This window comes from Lutra lutra, chromosome 7, assembly GCF_902655055.1.
Source record: "Lutra lutra chromosome 7, mLutLut1.2, whole genome shotgun sequence".
Lineage (NCBI taxonomy): Eukaryota > Metazoa > Chordata > Mammalia > Carnivora > Mustelidae > Lutra > Lutra lutra.
Genome location: NC_062284.1, coordinates 25,098,752 through 25,121,787, shown reverse-complemented (window position 1 = coordinate 25,121,787; position 23,036 = coordinate 25,098,752). Strand labels below are relative to the sequence as shown.

At 41.5% G+C, this 23,036-nt stretch overlaps 1 protein-coding gene across 1 annotated transcript in view; it reads left to right on the top strand.

Annotated features, from left to right (window-relative positions):
• GABRB3 (gamma-aminobutyric acid type A receptor subunit beta3) overlaps positions 1–23,036 on the top strand; it is a 225,380-nt gene that overhangs the window by 133,653 nt on the left and 68,691 nt on the right. The window contains exon 4 of the mRNA XM_047739117.1: positions 20,797–21,017. Within this exon, the coding sequence (XP_047595073.1) occupies positions 20,797–21,017 (221 nt within the window). The remainder of the gene's footprint in view (positions 1–20,796; positions 21,018–23,036) is intronic.

The following is a 23,036-nucleotide window of genomic DNA, read 5'->3' as shown; positions in this document are numbered from 1 at the left end:
TTAATTATAAACACCATGCTATACTTTAGATCTCCTGAACTTATCTATCTTATAACTGGAAATTTGTATCCTTTGTCCAACATCTCCCCATTTTCCTGTACCCACCAATCCCACCAACAACCTACTCTCTGTGAACTCAGCTTTTCTAGATTCCATACATAAGTGGATCATACAGTGGTTGTCTTTCTGTCTTGACTTACTTCACTTGGCACAATCCTCTCAAAGTCCATCCATGTTGCCCCAAATGCAAAATTTCTTTCTTTTTTATGGCTGAGTAATGTTGCATTGAATACATAGAGATATCTCTCCATATATTCCACTGTATTATAGTATTCCTGTGTGTGTGTGTGTGTGTGTGTGACATTTTCTTTATCCATTGATCTGATGGACACTTAAGTTGTTACCATGTCTTGGCTATTGTAAATAATGCTACAATGAACATAAAGGTGCACATATCTCTTTGAGATAGTGATGTCATCTTTTTTGGATATATTTTCAGAAGTAGGATTGCTGGGTCATATGGTTCTATTTTTTAATTTTTTAAAGAGTTTATTTATTTATCTGACACAGAGAGAGAGAACACAAGCAGGGGGAGTGAGAGAGGGAGAAGCAGGCTTCCTGCTGAGCCAAGAACCTGACGTGAGGCTCCATCCTAGGACCCTGGGATAATGACTTGAGCCAAAGGCAGACCCTCAGTGACTAAGCCACCCAGGCACCCATTTTTTTAAATTTTTTGAGGAACTTCCTTTCATTTTCAATAATGGTTGCACCAATTTACATTCCCAGTAACAAAGCCACCAAGGTTCCCTTTTCTCCACATCCTCTGCAGCATTCCTTAGCTATTATTATTATTATTATTATTATTATTATTTATAATAACCATTCTCACAGCACTCATGACCTTCTATTGCCATCACTACACTCTTCATGGACTGTGGTAGTATGTTAGTTGCTAGGGCTGCCATTACAAAGTACCACAGAACAGGTGGATTAAACAACAAAAATTTATTTTCTCATAGTTCTGGAGTCTAGAAGTTCAAGATTAAGGTGTCATCAGGGTTGGTTCCTTCTGAGGGTTGTGAGGGAGAATCTGTTCTAGACCCTTCTTCTAGCTTGTGGTATTTTAATGTCCATCTCTGGGTTCCCTGGGCTATATACAGGCATCACCCCAATTTCTGCCTTCATGTTCACAGCTGTTCTTGTGTGGTGTCTGTGCCCAAATTTCCCCTTATTATAAGGATACTACTCATATTGAACACTGCTAATGTCTTATTTGCCTTTGAATTTCCTCTCTTGTATTTCAGTAATGACATACATATGGGGGGCACCTGGGTGGCTCAGTGGGTTAAAGCCTCTGCCTTTAGGTCAGGTCATGATCCCAGGGTCCTGGGATTGAACACTGCATCGGGCCCTCTGCCCAGCAGGGAGCCTGCTTCCCTTCCTCTCTCTGCCTGCCTCTCTGCCTACTTGTGATCTCTGTCTGTCAAATACATAAATAAAATCTTTGAAAAAAAATGACATACATTTGGTCATCAATAATGTTTATTGGATAAATACATGAAAATGTAACAACAGAGTGAAAGATTTGTACCTTGGAGTTTAGATTGAGGTCCCCCATAAGGCTAATCCCAATAAAAACCTGTGGAGCGAATCTCTACACACACACACACACACACACACACACACACACACACACACACAGGGCCATCCTTAAACCCAGAGAATGTGTTTTGATTGCATATTGGTTCTGTCATGTCCCCATGCTCAGAGGGAATGCAGATTTTAATGGCATTGACCTCAGTGTACTATGAGGGAGTCTGAAGACACCACAGGAGGAAAATTTTTCCTCCCCACAGCTGAAGACTGCATTTTGGGAGATGCCCACCACAGCTGCTATTTTCAGTTTGCTCTAATAAGTGACTCTGTCCTTGAGGATTTGAAGTTACTTAGTGGATGTGCTCAAAATGGGTCGTCCATCTCTGATTGCTCCTTGTCCCTTTGCATTGTTTGCTTTTCTGTTTTCCAGCACCCACAACTCTGTGACCTTATTTTAGCAATTACCTATTGACTATCTCCTATAACCCAAAATGGGTGAATGGGGGTGTTTGTGAAACAAGTAGATAGAAATTACTTGGTAAATTCTTATATATGTCCTGTGATGTTTTAAAGAATTATGAAATTTTAGTAATCTTGGTAGTCATCAGGGACAGCCTCCTTATTTTAGGTGAGGAACTGAGTCCACAGTGGAGGAGAGTCCAAGAAGTCTCCATAGTAGACGTATCACTTGAGTGTTCCTTGCAGAAAGATGGGATGGGGTAGGAAAGCTTGTAATATGGTGAAAATATAAAGAGAGCTAGCCGTGGCGAGGAGCAGAGTGATACAGAGGCTAGACCAGAGCATTTGGGAAATCAACCACAAAGCTCGTGTGGACCAGCCAGAGTTTATAGTTCATATGCTGAACAGGGAGAACACTTCGTTGCTTAAGAAGACCAGGTTTTTGGCTCAAGCAATGATGAGCCCAGTATCAGGTTTATTTACAAGTGCAGAGCAGGTCCCCCTGGCAGGATCCACCTGTCGGAGTCCTGGAAACACAGACTGAGGGAAGGTAGGGCATGAACGCCCAGAGCTGCAAGGCCTGGCCAGGACCAGAGCACACAGGAGAGGGCATGTTCCTCTGTGCTGCCTCAGATGCAAACAGAGTGAGGTGGGGCTGACTGACAAGGAGGGGAGACCCTTTCAACGAGTGGCCAAGAGAAGCTAGGCAGAGGCTAGTGAGACACTGTACTGCCTAGGGATGATGATGAAGGCACTGGCCAGGCTGGGGAGTGGGAGGTGGGGGTAAGGAAGTAAGGAAAAGATGGGCCTTTAAATGTTTTGGATATGAGAAAAGATTGGGCTTGGACAGCAGATCTAAATAAGAGTGTCACATGTCTTGTGGACTGAATTCTTAACAAGTATTCCTCTTATAAGCTTGGTTAGGCAAATGTAGTAAATAAATGAATAAAAAGTGATGAATGAATGAACGAATGAATGATTACAAGACTGAATGACTACATTCGTGAATAAATGAATTGATTTAATAAGTGCCTGGCCATTAACTAACTGAAAATCTTTTTCACAATAACCCCACAGTGTTTAACAATTACATCCTTGTGCAGCTATCCAGTACTGCTTTGGTGTGTGTGTGCATGTGTGTGTACATATGCATGCAGATATGTGTATGCAGATAGGTAGATAGCTGAACTATTTTTAGAGTGAGAACAGTAATTCACAGTGTTCTTTCTGTTTCTCGTGGCTTTGCAAGCTTTCTCTGCTTTCTCAACTGCACAGCTAGGATCCAGCCACTGTGCTGCTGATACATTGTTTTGTTTAGCTAGTAATCACAGCTTAGAGATACATTTTCCTTCCCATGAGTTTGGAATGTATATTTGTGTATTTATATTTACATTTATACACATACATATTACCTGTGTGTGTTTGTGGGTGCATGCATGTGTGTGTATTCCTTGTTCTTTATTCTTTTTTTTAAGCTTTTATTTATTTATTAGAGAGAGAGAGCAAGACTGGGAGCACATGCAGGAGAAGCCCAGAGGAAGAAGAAGCAGGCTCCCCACTGAGCAGAGAGCCTGACACAGGGCTCTATCCCAGGACCCTGGGATCATGACCTGAGCTGAAGGTGGATGCTTTACTGACTGAGCCACCCAGGCGCCCCAGCCCTGTTCTTTATTCTTTTTTTTTTTTTCCTGTTCTTTATTCTTAACGTTACTTCATTATGGCTGGGCACTCAGCAGCTGCGTATGCATCTTGCTGTCAGCTCTCCTCTGTCAGTCAGGGAAACTCAGTTGCACCTGTCACTGGCCCAGCCATGAACTGGTAGACTGGTGTGACTGGGAAATCTCCATCCACCCCTTGACCTATCCAGTGTGACTCACATGTGCTAATGAAACTGACCAGAGCAGATGTGATCTCCTTCTCAGGTCCAGGGGTTTAGTCATGGACAGTTGAGGGGCAAAGTATAATTCTGAGAACCTTAATTCTGCCCATGAGTTTGTATTCCACAGGACAGCTGACCCTGTGTTCTGGTGTCCTGTCCCTTAGCTAATCTTGGAACCTCAGCTATGTCGGTCAATCCCCTATCCACCTTCTTTACTCTCTCACTGTCATCTGGCCTGTCCCAGAGGGAGGCATCCATGAGAACTAAGGTTGTTGGAGCAACTCTGTCAAGCCTGCTCTACAGAACCTCCAACATTTGCTTCAGCTCTGGGAAATAATCTGATACAGTGACCAGGTTCAGACATTATTTCTCTGGCTCATGTCCTACACTGGAAGGCAATCAGATCATCGCAGGTTGTCATTGGTAAAAGTAAATTTGCTAATAGCCATAAATGCTGGAAGGAAGTCTAAGGTCTTTTACAGATGTCTATCACTCATAGTACTGTTTCATTTAACCTTGCACAAATGGTTTTTTTAGGATATGGGGTTACATTTTCAGTCAGAGCATAGCAGGAGACAATAAAAAGGATTGTAGCATTTTTGACATCGCACCCTATACATTTTAAGTGCCCACAGTTTCACGGTTTTAAAGGTGAATATAAAGCAAGTGAATCATGACTGATTAAATTACCAGCTGTTAATTATATTGCTGGTTATAAATTATAAACTCTAATTCTAATTAACACAGCAGTTAATTAATTGACAACTTTGGTTGTGTTACAACTGAGTCTGGCATGCACAATTCCAAACTCATGGGAAGGGGAAAAAATGTGTCTACAAGCTGTATAATCAGTGGCACAGTGACTAAATCCTAGCTTTGTGAATCCTGAGACAGTCTGCAAGGGAACGAGAAATATAAAGGACACTCAGAATTATTGTTCTCATACTAAAAATAGTCTAGCTGTTATCCAACATGAGGTAAGTCACATATGGAAAACGTGTATTTTAATATCCAACATTACTCACAAAATCAAGAAAATGTACAATTAACTTGATAGTTGATGTTCTAACCAACACCCTGGTGCATGCAGACCTTTTGCTACTTTAAATCCCCATCTGGATGCTATGTGAAAGTTTGTTGTCAGTGGCTCGAACCCTCTTGGCTGGTCCACAGCTCTGCCTGATGATTCCTGTGAACTCATATGCATAGGAATAGTGTCGGATATTACGTTGAAGTTTACTAGGACCACAATTGCCAGCTGAGGGAGTACACTTGGTTTCTTGAAACAGTCCTCTTCCTTTTGAATAATTAAACAGTTCTTGTTTATTTACCAATTTCTAAGCAAAACATGGACATTTTAACATCAGAATCAGCCCTTCATGACTCCTGTTGGCACCACCAACATTTCACCTTCTCTTCATGAATCCTAAATCTTCCCTGTGCATGCATGATGTGAAGGCATAAGTATTGAAAGGGAATAATTAGAAACATCTGTTTACATTTACCAGAAGCAGATATTAGAAGAATTAAAATAAGCACCATCAGCACGCAATAGCTTAAAGAAATTGAATATGCAGGAATGTCTGAGTATCATGAGAATGCCAGATTTCTGTGTAAACACGCTATATTAATACACTGTATGATATAAAAAGATCCTTTATGAAATGATATAAACAGCAAGCAAAGTTAACATGCACTGAATAAATATTCTGAAATATTCATTTCTCTTCTTCCTTTACCAAACAGCTCGTCGGTGTGACATTTGACGATAGCAGTGCAAGTTGGGTTGATGGCCGTAGTTATTTATAGCATCAGGACCTGGAACGAGGCAGGACATCCATGCTCTGAGGCAGTCCTCGGATACCTGTGCTAAAGCACAGTCAGAAACCTGTAATCCTAGAGCCCTAAACCATGCCTTCATGTTGTCATGCTAGCTGCTTGACAGAGTTGATGGTTTTTGTTGAGACCGCTCGAAGCGGTTTCCAGCAGGACACATTGGCAACCACTAGAATCTCAGAAGCAAGTGGGAAGATTGTGTTCTTGCAATGCACACAGCACGGACTCCTCTCCATGGCAGCGCATGGCGGGAGCCTCCATATGCCTGCGTTTCAGTACACACGTGCATGATTTCTAAATATAGACTGTTGATGTTAGGAAGTTGAGTTTACTAATTTTAATGAAGTGAAAGGATTCTGTCTAACTTTAAGTCAAAATAGTGATCCGAATGTGAATTCATGGGATAAAGTCTAATTACATGCAAAAATAAGAATCACAAATAGAACTTTTAAAAAATACCAGTGCTGGTTCTTAACCTCGTACAATTCTGACCCAAGTCAGTTAGGTTGGGCCCTGGAATTGGACCAGGAATAAGGAAAGAGAAAAGGAAAAGATGATTAAAGATGCTACCAAATAGAGCTGTCAAAGAGCAATTGGACAAGGAATCAGTGCTCAAAGTAATACCTGGCTTGCAGATAAAAACAGGATGTCATTAGCTAAACATTTTGTTAACATCTTAGGGATGGATGATCACCATGGAAGAGGGGAAGAAAGGGGGAAAGGAGCAGGGTCAAGCCTGAGGCAGTCAAACATTGAGATACAGTTGGGAACCTCTGTACTGTTTACCAGCTTACATTCCCACCAACAGTGTAAGAGGGTTCCCCTTTCTCCACATCCTCGCCAACATTTGTTGTTTACTGTCTTGTTAATTTTGGCCATTCTAACTGGTGTAAGATGGTATCTTATTGTAGTTTTGATTTGAATCTCCCTGATGCTAGTGATGTTGAACAATTTCTTTTTTTCTTTTTTTTTTTTTTTTTTATGTGCCTGATAGCCATTTGTATGTCTTCTATTGGGAAGTATCTATTCATTTCTTCTGCCCTTTTTTGGACTGGATTATTTGGTTTTTTTGGATGTGAGTTTGAGAAGTTCTTTACAGATCCCGGATAACAGCCCTTTATCTGTAATGCCATTTGCAAAAATCTTCTATTCTGTGGATTACCTCTTAGTTTTGTTCACTGTTCCCTTTGCTGTGCAAAAGCTTTTTATCTTGATGAAGCCCCAAAGTTAATTTTTGCTTTTGTTTCCCTATACAATGGAATATTACTCAGCCATCAGAAAGGATGGATACACCCACCATTTGCATTGACATGGATGGAATATAGAAAATTATGCTAAGTGAAATAAGTCAAGCAGAGAAACACAATGATCATATGGTTTTACTCATGTGTAGAACATAAGGAATAGTGCAGAGGACTACAGGGGAATGGAGGGAAAACTGAATGGGAATAAATCAGAGCGGGAGACAAACCATGAGAGACTCTGGATTCTGGGAACCAAACTGAAGGTTACAGAAGGGAGGGGGTTGGGGGATGGGGTAACCAGGTGATGGATATTAAGGAGGGAACATGTGTGGTAAGCACTGAGAGTTATACGCCACTAATGAATCATTGAACACTACATCAGAAACTAACGATGTACTCTATGCTGGCTAATTGATCATAATAATGAAAAGAGAGAGAGAGAGAGAGATGGGAGGTGGAAGCACAGGAGCCCTGAGATGAACCACTTATGGAGTAGAAAGGCCAGAAGAGGGAGTGTCTCCAGGAAAGTGAGCTTTCAGCCATGTTCAAGTTCCATATATATATTGAGTCAAATGAGGACAAAAAGTGCCCTATGGAGGTCATTGGGTAACCTTGCTGTGAACAGGCTGGAGATTGGAAGCAAATCTCAGGTGAATTGATGAGGGGATGAAAACTCTGTGTTCAGCAATTTGGTTGATTAGAAATTCTAAAGAACTTTCAGTATAAAATCATTAGAAATGGTGAACAAATCATAATAAACATGGCTGACATGTATCACCTAATTTACAGGAAAATAAGAGAAAGTTCCAGGATCCACAAAAAAGGACAGATTTTGAGAGAAAACTGAGGATCAAAGTGTTTTAAGCTGTACTTGAAGACTGGAAGGCCTGGGGTCATTTGCCCCATGTGACCCGTTGGCTTGCTGTTAATGATGAGATAGAAATAGGAGACTAAAGAAAGGAACTCTATAAAGCAGAGGGTTAAAATTGAGTCTTCATAGAGCTGGCACACCCAAGGGCCGCACGTTCATTAGAAGGGTATTGTAGAAAGACATTCCCCAAAGGGAATTCCATCATAGGAAGATGATAAAAAAGTGCGTCTGTTTCACCTGGGCTTTCGGTGGCATGAAAGACATCTTCCCTGAGAATTTGTATCACATGCCCATATTGATCTGGATTTGGGGATTGAATTCAAACTGCAGAGAAATTTTCACTGGAAGTGATCCGAGGTTATCAACCAATGTAGAACAACAGGTGAAAGCACATGCAAAACTTTTATGAAGGGACACGCTGGCAACAAAAACCCCGTAGAAGTTCTGCTCACTTGTTCAGCAAATGTTTATGAAACCTCTATCATGTGCAAGGCACTGTCTCAGCACTGTGCTCAGAATCTATCAGTCAGCAAAACAAACTTCCTGAACTCATGCAGCTTACATTCTAGCATGGGAGAAAGGACATAAACATAATTTAAAAACATAAAATACATATACCATACATATATAGAATATGAACAGGGTTAATAGGATAGAAGAGGATAGGGGAGGAAGGTCGCCATTGTCAGGAACAGGAACTTTCCATTGTCAGGAACTTGTTCAAAAGGTGAATCTGAGTAAAGACGTAGGTGAGGAAGTCAGACTAAGGGGAGGAAGGTTATTTGGGGAAAGAGAGTTACAGAATACAAAGGGCCTCAGGTAGGAGAATGTCTGGATTGTTTGAGGAACAACAAAGAGGGTCTTTTTGTGTTGGGGCCAAAGATTGGTCTGGGATTTCACCAACAGTTTCATGGATGCTGAAAAAATGCATCAATCTTGTGGGTGAGACAAAGGACAGTTGACTACTCTCATCTAGGGGCAGCAATATAATTGTGGGGTCCAGCACAAAATGAGAGTACCAGTCCTTTGTTTAAAAAGAGGGAGTAAATTGGGGCCCCTGGGTGGCTCAGTGGGTTAAAGCCTCTGCCTTCCGCTCAGGTCATGATCCAGGCATCCTGGGATCGAGCCCCGAATCCAGGCTCTCTGCTCAGCAGGGAGCCTGCTTCCCCCTCTCTCTCTGCCTGCTTCTCTGCCTACTTGTGATCTCTGTCTGCCAAATAAATAAATAAAATCTTTAAAAAAATAAAAAGCAGAAGTAAATAATCATTCCTCTCCTATCTAAAAGTTAGCATTTGTGTTTCTTCTTCCTCAGAAACTTGTGCTTGACTGAGTGTGTGAAAATTGGCATTGCAGTTTCTTTCTGGCTACCTAAGGTTTGATTACAGTGTCCCAGAGGATAGAACTGTTTTATGTAATTCCACGTAGCGATGCCCACCCAAATTTTTCTGCTGAAATTCAGAAAAATAATGATGATCAAGCCAATATTTTCTCAGTTATATAAAGTATAATATTGTTAATATTGTGATTTATCTAATAACAGTAGCCTAACCGGTTTTGGGTAAAATCCAGAAATAGACATGATCTCAGAAATGAATGAGCTTGCTGTCTAAAAATAGCACATCTTCTTAGAAACTGAAAGTACTTTAAAATGTGTGGCATCACTAATCCACATGATTTGTCTCTGAGGAGAAGAAATCCATTGTTAAATCCTGCCATAGAGGAACATATATAAAAGCAAAGGGCATTGATTTCTCACAGTTTAAGTACATGATGGGGTTCTTCATTTAAAATGGGAATATTCAGGGCACCTGGGTGGCTCAGTTGGTTAAGCAACTGTCTTCGGCTTGGGTCACGATTCCGGAGTCACAGGATCAAGTCCTGCATCGGGCTCCCAGCTCCATGGGGAGTCTGCTTCTCCCTCTGACCTTCTCACCTCTCATGCTCGCTCTCACTGTCTCTCTTTCAAATAAATAAATAAAATCTTTAAAAAAAAAAGTTTTAAAAAAATAAAATAAATAAAATGGGAATATTCATCCTTTATATTATAATAAATATCTTTCTTTCTGTTGAAGCATATTTTTTCCTTGTTTGCTCTCTTGAAGGGATTCAAAGAGAAATGATTTTTAAGTGATATTCAGTTCAACAAATCTAATGGTTTGAACTCTAGAAGCCATGTAACCCAAAAGATGTCACTATTTAAAGAGGTAAAATCTTCAACTTCATGGCCATCTGCAGGAACCATGCCTGAGCAAGGGAAAAGCACGGAGGCTTGTTAAATGCCACACAGTCAGAATGTAGGCAAGTCACTCACAAGTCTCCAAGTGTGACATTCGACCAGTTGTTCGAATATCCCTCAAATATAGAGGTGTTGAGGGTTCCTTGCACAAGCAATATGGCTGTTTCTCACAGCCAGTTCTTGGAGCATCTTTGGATGAATGACATATTTAAGAGATATCCCATCCCCTTTTAGAAGCCTATTAATTAAAGATAGCTGCTAGAAAATGAAGATCCATATCGTATATATATATATATATATATATATATATATATATATCATATATATTAATATATACATAAGTTACTGAACAGTCTGGTGTCTTTAGCGAGTATTATTCAGATAAATACTTTTTTAGAATAAAGGAGAATATGCAATGACTCTCCAGTTTACAAGCACATTCCAAAATTTCATTCATATGGTGTTTGTGCTGAGTTGAAACATCTGTTCTTATACAGAGTATGAGACATCTGATCATCTTGTATATTCTTGTATTTAACCCATTATATACCTGAGGTCTGGTGTTGGACTCTGCCTGCTCTAGACGTGGGTAAGTGTTCTAGGATGCAATTTGAGAGTCCAGAAGCTTATCTGTATTCATGGAGCTGTCAGTGAAACACTCCCAATACTCTGTACTGTTGCTGACTCACGGGCCAGTTCAAGATACGGAAGGCATTTAGACAATAGGATCAACAGAGCCCAGTGACTGAACACATGTTGAATGTAAGTTAAGAAAGAAAGAAGTTGGTGTACAGCCTCTGGTTTTGGTTTGGTTGAAAATGAGTGAGTGGGTACAAAATGGTGGTACAGAATGGAGAACAGATTTGGCACAGAAAGATAATGAGTTAATTTTGGACATATTGAGCTTGGGTGGCCTGTAGGGCATCCTGATGGAAAGGCTCAGAAGGCAGCTGGATTTACCCATGCAAATCTTAGAGAAGTACAATGTCACAGATACTGATGGAAGAATCTGGGAATAGGAAAGAAAAGCAGGGATACTTCTCTCTCCTGGCTTCCTGGTGCCCAATTTGGGAGAGTATCTTCCCCTTTAAAAAAAAAAAAAAAAAAAAGAGGCTATACAAGGCCACCAGTTTACAATTAAAGGGGGCCATGAACGAGACACTTAATAAAAATGTTCTTTATATAGAGGGGTCAATTGACCATAAAGTGGGGTTTTTCCCCATTGAAAATGGGAAGGACTGGGTAGGAAGTGAGTCCAGGAGCATTTGAAGGTCCAGTCATTCATAGCAGGTCAGGCTGGCAGGATGGCTGGTTTTAGTTTTTTGTTATTAGTGCTATAGTTATTTTTACAAATCTGTGTTTAATATTAATCTGTAACTTCAAAACATTTTACAGCAGAATAAAAATGGTTGATAAAAATCTAGTGACCTGATACATTTCAAGGAACAAGCTTGTATCTGTTACATTTGGATATTAAGTAAAAGATGCATTTAGGATTTTATTTTTTATTTTTTTAAAGATTTTATTTATTTATTTGACAGAGAGAAATCACAAGTAGGCAGAGAGGCAGGCAGATAGAGAGGAGGAAGCAGGCTCCCTGCTGAGCAGAAAGCCCGATGTGGGGCTCGAACCCAGGACCTGGGGTCATGACCTGAGCCGAAGGCAGCGGCTTAACCCACTGAGCCACCCAGGCGCCCCCGCATTTAGGATTTTAAATGCAAAGTGTGAAGCCTACTTCAGTGGTGTTGAAAATTCTACAGTAAAGTATCAGGCTGAGACTTTTTCAGCTGAACCTCCAAATAATATCCAAATAATAATATCCAATAATATCCAATAGCCAATAATATCTAATAATATCCAATATCCAATAATATGTAAATAATAAAGCCCATTTTGCTTTGCTGTTTGGTATGTTCTTGGTATAGAACAATGCACTGGGGGTCCAACTGTGAAAGAGGAGCATTTTTTATCCAGTGCTGGGAGGCTTCTTTTAGGGCTGCCTGGCTCTGCTTTAGGTTGAGGGAAGACAATGCAGAATTTTCCAAATGCCTAGTATGAGTCAAGCACTGTGTTAAGCATTGTTAGCTCAATTAATTGCTAGAGCATTTTTTAAATGACCATTTTTAATTTCTTTTTTCCTCAAAAGATTTCTGAGACTCAGAGTGATTAGGTGACTTTCCCAGGTAAGGTCCAGAGCAAGGAAGCCTATTCAGTGTGTCAGAAGCATCGTGCCCTACTACTCCCTGTACATCAGCCCCTGCCAGAGACTTATTTAGCTGTGGGCATCTGTCTTACATTTCCCTCGTTCTCATTGGCTTATGTTGAATTCTCAATTTTTTCTGATACTACTTTTTTTTTTTTTTTGGTCCTTTGAATGTAGATCGGTATAATCATTTTGCTTTTCAAACTTAATGGACTCCAGAAAAATATCTATGATATCTATTTATATGTGAAAAGAAAAACATATATTCAAAGTAATTTATATCCTATGCCAGTTTTTCAGGTGGCTTTGGAGAACTGGGGAACTTGTAATTATTTTCACCAGGCCTTTTACACTTCATACAGAGGTGACTTGTTCATCCTTTGAATACATTTAAAATTTAGGTGAATGATGGGGCGCCTGGGTGGCTCAGTGGGTTAAGCCGCTGCCTTCGGCTCAGGTCATGATCTCAGGGTCCTGGGATCAAGTCCTGCATCGGGCTCTCTGCTCAGCAGGGAGCCTGCTTCCCTTCCTCTCTCTCTGCCTGCCTCTCTGCCTACTTGTGATCTCTGTCTGTCAAATAAATAAATAAAATCTTTTTTAAAAAAATAAATAAAATAAAATTTAGGTGAATGAATAAAAAATACAAATCATGAAACTTTGGGCAGGTATAACAATTATAAGAAGACCAGAACATCTCTGCGACCTACCTGCTCATTTGCACACCAGCCTCCTTTCTTCCCAGCCCAGACTTAGTAGATATCCCTTAAATATACACTTCTTTTGCATTATTGTGTGTTCCTTGATTCCTAATGGGTGCCTCCACCATGCTAAGCCCTTAAAAGTGTGGCAGGCTATCTTCCCAGATAGGGTAAGTGGGCTTAGAACAGTGAAATGGTTCACCTACATTTGCCCAGTCAACAGGAAGGAAGCTAACTCGAAACTTGGGCATATTTGATACTAAAGCTCCTTCTCTTAATCACTTTCATTTTTTTTTTCTTTGGTTCAGTCTTATGTTTACCTCCTAGATAGTGAACTACTTAAAGTTACAAATTATGTCTTCCTTATCTCTGGGTCCCTAGCACTCTGCATAGTCCCTCATCTATGGAGATACTCAGGGAGTGCTTGAAAGGGGATGGGGCAGGAAGAGAGGGTAGCAGAAAGAGGTATGTCACGCTTTCTTAGAAAAAAATCACCATATGGATTCAATGAATGGAAACCTAAGCACCAATGAAGTATGTTGTGGGAGAAGAGGTGGATGTCACGTTGGATACTCCTTTTTAGATGGTTAAAAAGAATGGATTCGAAATTTCTAAATACATTTTGTTAAGAGAAGTGTCAAGATTCCCCCAGCTTAATTGTAGTTGCAGAAATGCCTGCAAAGGGAGTCTCTAGGACCTAGGTCTTATGTATACTTTTCAGAACAATTTTCATTAACCTGAGAACAACTTACCTGTGAGGTTTTGTATCACAAACTTGCTGAAGCAGATGCAAATGCAGGTGTCCCGTGGCTTTCACAGCTGCAGCTAGATATTTAAATGTGGTTTAGAGATTGCATTTCTTTCTCAGGGTTAGTAAATTTTGTCTTCATTTCCTGCGCTGAGGAAATCTCTTCAATTTCTTAATTGCAGAATAATGAGCAGTATCTCCACTTTCAAATATGTATTCTTGTTATTTTAATGTGATAAATGTGGAGAGAGTTACACCAGCAGAAAGAAACTTTGTTGTTTATCTCTTATTGCAATTTATGTGAGCTGCTTGAATGCCCAAAAGATAGGCTGAGGTTTTATTTTGTTATTTTTGTTGTTACTGCCTCTGTTTCTACATTCTTAGGAGATTTTGAAAGGACTGCCACCTATGTATAAATGCTTGGGAGATGAATGGCTCATATTCAAGAATGCCTGTTCCCTGCCCCCAGCTACTGGGGCTAAGACTGCCAACAATCCTTTCCTAGCAGTCCCAGACTGTCTACTCCTTCTGTCCCACCCACTGTATTTCAGCCCACTGGCTCCAAACCCTGGGACCCTGGCTGGGCTGGTGTCTTACCCAGGAACTCTGGCTTCTGACCTTTGCATGAAATGGATTTTTGTAAGCTGGGATAAAACCTGACAACTATGTCACATTTTTTCAATGACAAAAATTATTCAAATTCTAAAGAAATTACTAAAAACTTGAAGAACTTCCATCACTAGTATTTGTTCTCACCTTGTAAAAGCAATATGAAGCAGGTAGGAATGCACCTCCATGGACTTATTAGTATGCTGATTGATTTGATACACAAACATCTGCACACACAGACATGCACAGAGTTAGAGAGGGGAAAAAGTCCATGACTTCAGTAGCTTATCAGAGGTCATGATGATCTCCCCCAAAAAAGCCCTAAGGAATAATGGCCTTCTCATTGAATGATTTTGCTGTAAGATTCTTTTAAAGAAAGACTGTTCTGATATAGTTCTTACTTCAGTATTTCTTCATGCTGATCCTAAGTTTGTCATATGCCTTTTATAAAATGGGGAGAGAGGAATTCAAGGCATTCAAACTTACCTAGGGATTTTGTTCAGTTACCATAGTTGAAACCAACTATAATTAATTAATCCACATTTATACATTATATATAGGTCCTAGTGGACTAGAGAATTCTGGATGAGGAAACACTTGGGTTTTCCTCCTCACTACCTAAACTTTCTCCACTGAATCTCATATCCCAGGGCTATAGTGTCCACTGGAATCTGTCACAGTATAAACCAGAGAGGGGAGGCTTCCTTATATGGATAACCATTTCAGATACAGATGAACCTGGTAAGGCAGAAGCCCAGGTGGTCTCAACTGGTGTCCTGGGTCCAGGTCCACACAGACACACATACATACACTCAGGCAGTCTGTGACTAGACATGGAACAGCTCAGATCCTGCTCCCCTGGAGACATGGCTGAGCTAACCTAGGAGGCCAAGGATGGTTCCTCTACATGGGCTTCCAGTTGCCTTCCCTGGCAAGGATTTAGGGGTGGACAACTGAGTGAACAGAGAAGCAGAGGCAGTAGGAGGTGCTGGAAGCTGAGGGGGCTGAGGGCCAGGAAATTAATATGTTTACTTAGGGCCCCCCAACTATCTGGTGCCAGCCCCATTCCCAGGTTGGATCTGCACCTAAACCAGAAACCCAGTGTTCTCAGGGCCCCCCGGGCTGTTGAAGCGGCTGCGAACACAGTGGATGAGAATCATTATCTATGTACACACATTCAGTGTGTCAATTAATTAATGTATAGGAGGGATATTTTATAAATGCTCAAAGTACTGCAAATTTCAACTACCATCCAAAGCACAGTGTTCGGAAATCAAGTGATTCCAAATTATACTCAGAAGGAACTCTGTGAGCCTATATTCCCAGCCAGGTCTGGAGAATCTGAGACAGGGCTAGGAGTGAAGGTTTTCCCTTTCAATCCATGAAGGCCCCACAGCAGAGGGGGTTCTGTGTCTCCTGGACACAGGGCCCCGCCATTGTGCCTCAATTAGCAGCTATTTCCGTCACTCCTGATCTCTAGACCATTGCTTCCCTCCTGCATCTGTCAACATGTTCTGTCTAGATGTGCTGACATGGCTGGTTGTGCCACAGCCAAGGGTCAGTGCCAGGAAGCAGACTGCCTCTTCCTACCACAAGTAGATTGTGTACAAATCTAATTAAGCCTACCCTCCCAGGGTGAGGTTTCTGGAGCTTGTGTCCATCACACGGCACAGTGAAGGGGCTTCGCGGTCCCCCAGGCTCCACCCCTCCTGGACATCCACTACTCTCATGAGCCTACTTCTCCCAGACTCCTGCTTCTCCCCATGCCCCAACCCTTCCTGTACTTCATTCCTCTGTATTCCTCACAGAGCCTAGATCCTCGATGCTGCCCCACTCCTCCCTCCAGCCCTTTTCCTCTAGACCTTTGCTTTTCCCCACACCAGACCCTCCTCTCACTCTGACCCCCTTTGATCCCCAAAGCTCCTAATGCCAGCTTTTCCCTATACTCTATTCTTTCCTCATCCCCACCTCTCCCCACACCCACTCCTCCCTACTGTCTCTGTCCAGGAGAGTTAGTTTCCCCTGCAAAGGGCACAGGTGGGAAAGGAAGAAACAATCACAGCTTCCTCTCGCCCTGGCAAGGGCTATTGGTGTCTGAGAGTTCTGCATCAGTGTGACTGCACACCCTTCCCTGTGCTCAGGTGGATCACATCACCAGAACCAGAAAGATGAAAGCAGGGACACCAGGAGCTCTCCAGAGCCCCAAAGAATGGAGAGGCTGGCATTCACCACCAGGATCAGATTCACCTGTATTGCCTGGTTCTAATCCCTATCAAGGCATAAGCCCCCAAAAGCCCTGCATTTGAGAAATGCCATTTCAGGGCCTTTCCCCTGTCTCCTTCCATCCCCCTCCAAAACTCCACTCAGCTGTACCACATTTGGGGGTGACCAATCCAAAAAAAAAAAAAAAAAAAGGCAAGGAAGGCTCACAAAGGCTCTGGGGAGCTCCAAATGTGGGAAGCACCAACTTTTCTGGGATCCCCTGAAGGAAAGAAACTTTCACAAGGCATCTGTATACATAGTAGCTGTGCTAAATGTTTATGAGGATGGGGGGCTTTAGTGGTTCCATAGTGTTTATTCCCCTCAAAAACAGCATTGACTTATGTGACTTGCTTCTCTACCCTTTGAGAAATCTTTGCAAACCATCCTCCCAACAAGCTCATTTCAGTATATTACACAGAACAATTTAACTCCTGTCCCTTAGAGCTTCGGTTTCGGGGTTGAGAGTTGCACCCTGTAGGGAGGTAGCCCCAGCTTCAAATCCCAGGTCCTCTAGTTACTCTTGTTTAATGGGGCATGCAGGGGAGGGAGGAGGCAAATTATTTCATCTCTTCCATTTTTTTTTCCTTCATCAATTGGGGATGATAATGAGAATACTAATAATCCCTGCATTATGTTTAAGTGAAATGACATTAGAAATGACTGGCATATGCCAAGGGATCAGAGCGTGTTCACTGTTACTGTCATTTGTCTGCCAATCTGTACAGAAGGAAGTGGGATACTGAGTAGTGTCCCCACTGATGTAGTGAAGCCATTGCTTCAGAAGGCAGAAGTTGGATTTAAATAGCTATTTTTCCCTGTCTGTTACCTAAGCTCTCAGCAACCCTAATCCACTCAAGTCACCTCAGCAAACACCCAAGACCAAAACTGAGAAGTGTTGTTAATGGTGTGGAGAAAGCACAGGTCAAAATAAGACCCAGAGCCCGAGCTTGCAGACTCTGGATGACAACTGGGTTCCCAGGATAAACTGACACATTCCCTCCATCCTCATGGCAACCCATGTGAATGCCAGTTGGAAGGGAACTAAGAGATGTGCTAGACTTCATGACTCAGGCGTAGGATGTGGGCTTAGAAACCAAAGAGAGAAGCAAGTGAAATGCTTCTATTTCAATAAGAATGTAATTTGGAGCATTATATTCAAATAGAAAATCCTTTAGCTGCTACTGCTGATTTATTTCCACCTTGTTGTGCCACTAGAACTTTGAATGTTTCAGTTAAAATGCATCACCTACATTAGCCATCATGCATGGTAACGCAGGGAATGCGATGGCACTCTTTGGGGGTCCATTTGCAGCCTGAGGTTGTACATCAAACCCAATATCTGCAAACTTTTAGGATTTCCTTAACCTGCATCCCCCTTTCACTTGTTCTCCCTTATCAACCACCAGCAAGCACTCTCTACTCATTTTGGTCTTTGCTCATCAGCTCTCTCACCACCGCACAACCGATCTTCCCGATCAGTGATTTTGTGTTTAAAATAGGTTTTATTATTATTTGGGTATGGCAAGGGCAACAGATCAGAAGACAGCTGCCATTGGAAAGATAGTTTGCAAACCACAGACCTCAAAGGAAGGGGGTACACCATCCATCGCAGGGAAGAGGGTGGGTGCACACACAGGGAAGCACTAGGGTCGGTCACAGGAAAGAAGGGAAACTGTGGGCAAAGAGCTTTATTGTAGTTTCCATGAGAATGAATGGGCATATGGGAGGCTGGATAAGCAGTCTTAGGATGGGCTAGTTTGAATAATTTAAGTGGGCCCTGGGGTCTAGACTGTCCCTATTTTCCTGGTACTTGAACATAGTTGAAATATTGGCCTGGAGTGTGAAAGCCCAATAGAGAAGGCACTTGGGGGTATGAGCTCTGGATTGGTTGATTTGCATCTGGAAAGCACAATCTAGACCTTAACAGAATCGGTTGCTATCTCTAGGAATTGGCTAGACCTGAGGGAAAGGAGGAAAGTCCTTCCAGGGTCAGCCAGGGTCTATAAGTGCTTATTTAAAGCACTTATTTAAGGAAACAGAAAATAAAAGACTATTAATACGCTTGGTTAGGTCACTTCCTACTGGACTGTCAATGGCTTTCATTGGCTGAGGAGCTGGCATTCGAGATTTTTTTTTTTTTTTTTTACATTCTGGTCCCTGCTATAGAGTCCAGCCTTGCCCACCATGCTGTCCTTTTCTCCTTTTGAACCCTAAGTTGCACGTAAACTGAACTCCTCATTGTCTCTTATCAGTTCAGTAAAATCAATGAAACAAAAGCAACATACTTTTTGGTGTGCCTGGGTGGCTCAGTTGGTTAAGCTGCTGCCTTTGGCTCAAGTCACGATCCCAGGGTCCTGGGATCGGGTTCTGCACCGGGCTCCTTGCTGAGTGGGGAGCCTGCTTCTCTCTCTGTCTCTGCATGCCACTCTGCCTGCTTGTGCTCTCTCTTTCTCTCTGACAAATAAATAAAATCTTCAAAAAAAAAAAAACCAAAACAACATACTTGTATGATTCTTTTTCATGCCCCCTCTCTAATATCTGGCTAACCAAGGCCTATCTTTAATGTCACCTGCTCTATGAGAGCTGGTGATGGTGTGTGGCCCAGGTCACACAGGTAATGCCAGGCACAGAGCTCTGTCCATGTAAGTGCTTAGGAAAAAATTCTTCTATGTTTCTTCTCACCCACTCAAATACTATCTCTCCTTCCAGTTGCAGATAAAACCTCTATAAAGACTCCCCAGCCCATTTGAATTTTCTTGCTTCCCCCCCATCTGATTTTTTTTTTTAATGGCCCTTATGGCTTAAAATTTATTTTGCTGATAGTTGTTTAGCATGTATTGGTTTTGTCACCTTGCCTGTGAGCACCTGGAGAAGAACTTCCAGGTGTGTTCTTTGTCATTTCCAAGACTTCTGTGCTCTAATACTCATGAGATCAGTAATAAGTAGACATTATTGGATTAATAAGCACTGAAAACTGCCCTGTGAATCAGCAAAATGAGTATTGGATGGGATGTCATAAGACATGTGTCTAGGATGGGTTCTTGAATTGATTTGCAATGCCACCTCTCATTGCCCACAAAGCCAGGCTGTTTGCAGACATCCGGGTGTGTGATTTCAGTCGCTTCTCTAAGAAACAGTGATTTCTCCTTCCCTGGTGAGAGTTTACCCTCTTCCCTTTGGATTTTCAGCTTGGATCCTTCTGTAGTGGGTTCAGGATGTCCCATGAATATTACCAAATTTTCAGACTTGATTGTCATAGATTGGAATAGTGATTGCCAAAAGAATAAAAATTTACAAATAGAATTTTCATGTTTAGCCTGATTTCTTTTTTCTACTTTCTTACTGCATACTTTGCAAACAAACAAACAAAACAAAACAAAACAAATGAACAAACAAAATGTAGGATCATCTGTCTAAATACTTGCTTGTTTTGCTGGCAAGCCTGTGGGGGTTGCCCCATGGCCCATTTCCCCCCTCTCCTACACCTGGCTTTAGCTATAGGCTCCCATTTTCCCCAGACAAATGCATCATCATCATCTCAAGGTGATGATACGGCCTAGTTAGTGTGGGAATGGCCATGGCATTCTCGAAGAGAAAGAAAATGTAATGACCTAGAGACCTCCCACAGGTATTATGTCTCCAGGGTGCAGAGGGTTTTTATTTCCAGCCCTCATGGAGGGTAGGAGAGGGAAGTGGCTTACCTTATAGAGAAAATCTGTAGATAGAGCTCCTCCGCTGTGGATGGTAAAGATGCACGACTGCCTGGTGGGAGATGGAGGACCTAGGGGAGTTTTCAGGGTCCTGCCAGCAACCTGATTTTATGATGACTTTAAAAAAATTTTTTTTGACCTTTATATTGGTGTGGCTATTGCTTAAATGCCAATACGTCTCATCTGGTTCTTACCTAAATAAAACAGAGGATTTAAAAAAAAATTTTTTTATTAAAACAACAACAACAACAGGGCATTTATAGACATGATTTACACCTATTAAGCCTCATATTTGCATTTACAAGAAAGCAACCACTGTTTCCTACCTTGCCTGAAAATAATGTCCATTTCTCCTGGGTTCCAACCTGAATTTGACCGGTCATGAAGGAAATATGCCTGTGGCTGTGCACAAACTAATTATTTTCTTTTCTTTTTTTTCCCCCAGGATTACACCTTAACCATGTATTTTCAACAATATTGGAGAGATAAAAGGCTTGCCTATTCTGGGATCCCTCTCAACCTCACGCTTGACAATCGAGTGGCTGACCAGCTATGGGTGCCTGACACATATTTCTTAAACGACAAAAAGTCATTTGTGCATGGAGTGACAGTGAAAAACCGCATGATCCGCCTTCACCCTGATGGGACGGTGCTGTACGGGCTCAGGTCTGTCTGCCTTTTCAGGGCCAATTTTGCAGTTGCATGGTGCATTGGCGTTGAATTTCTCACTTGAGGTGATTATAGGGAGTGAGACCACGTCTTCAGATTATTAGGAGACAACCGCAAAACACTGAGCTTTGCAACACACACACACACACACACACACACACACACACACATACAGATCTTAGAAATACAAGATTTGGGGCATTATTGTTACCATAAATAGTCACCACGCAAGGGAAAAACTTCCTCCTTGGATTGATTTTAAATAATTGGTTTGCCCTCTCTAAGAACACAGATTCCCTGAGGATGGATTTCCCATATTATAACCACAGAGTCCTGTAATTAATATTGCTGTGACATTGCAGAGCTTTTCAGTAAAGTTTTCCCAAAGCTGTTTGCCCAGGTGAAAAAAAAAAAAATGTCTAGTTTTGCTGTTACACGGTATAATCTCCTCAGAGCTTCATGAGGTAGTGTCACCAATATTTATGGGAATGACTAAATGAGAGGCTTCCTGATGAGAATCATCTCTCACCAGGTCTCATAAGGAAATCACTTGACTCAGTAAACCAGACTGCTGCCTGGAACCCTGAGGAGGCTCTGGGCTTCCCTGGTTACCCTGGAAACCACCAGACCTTCCCATGATGCTCCACCACTGCTGGTGGCTAATTATTTGAATATCATCACCCTTGCTAAATGGTGATCTTAAAAATCTTTCATCCTTGTGTTGATTTTGCAGTGATTTTTGTTTTGTTTTGTTTTGTTTTGTTTTGAAGTGATTTGTGTGTCTGTCTGTGTCTGTGTCTGTGGGTGGGTAGGTAGGTATGGGTGTGAGTGCATACATGCATACATGTGTGTCTTTCTTATATCCTGGCCTAAAAGTCCCTTTGAGATCTTGTAGGAATGACCACAGTTTTGAGTAGGACACAGGTGGATATCTTGGAGAAGATATTTGTCATAAAATTTTGTGAGTCCATAAGCCTTTAACGAAGACTCCAGCACATCTAAAGGAAATCATAAAAACATATATTTAAATCCATATCACTGTGACTTTTACTGCTTCAGATGAGGAAAGGGGAATATTTAACATTGCCTTCAGTAGAAAATATTGAGTGACTTTCTCAAAACAGCAATATACAGAATAAGAGACAGAATTTTAGCAAAAAATCAGACTTTGTAATGGAGGAAAAGTGGTGCATGTCAAGCAAGCCATGGTATTACTGTAGGAAAAAAGTTCAGATTGATGTTTTTCTGGACATTCCAGGCATTTTGTATTTTTGCCTGGAAATAAAAAACATGGATGTAAAATTCTGGAAGTTCTGACAAGTACATCAGTTGTACAAAAGATTACCCAGAAACCATGTGAGCATGAAATGAGGAGTCATGTCCCTCCTTTATCTGCCCCCCAAAATATGAATAGAAAAAGTGTGTGTGTGTGTGTGTGTGTGTGTGTGTGTGTGTGTAGAGCAAAAAGAAACAAATCTCAATAAAAAATGAAGCCTAGACTTCTTGGCTTTTTAAAAAAGAATTATTTATTTATTTTAGAGACAGAGAGAGAGGAGAGAGAGAAGATGAGGAGGGTTGGGAGGGGCAGAGGGAGAGGAAGTAGGAGAGAAGCAGACTCTGCTGAGTAGGGAGCCTGAGGCAGGGATCAATTCAGGACCCTGATATCATAACCTGAAACAAAATCAAGTCAAATGCTTAAACATCTGAGCCAGCCACCTAGGCTTCCTGGCTTTCTAAACAAAACTTGGTATTTGGGTCCTCTCCATTTTTATTTTTGCATTCTTTATTTTCTTACCAGAGGTAGAATATGTTAGTATGCCTCTGTTGAAACTTTAACTTTTAGGATAGTGCCTTAGTCTATTCACACTGTTATAACAAAATACCATAATCTGGGTGGCTTACAAACAACAGACATTTATTTCTCACATTTCTGGAGCCTGTAATACAAAATCAAGGTGCCAGTGTCAAGGGGCGGCCAGCTTCCTCATTCACAGTAGGTGCCTTCTTGCTGTGTGC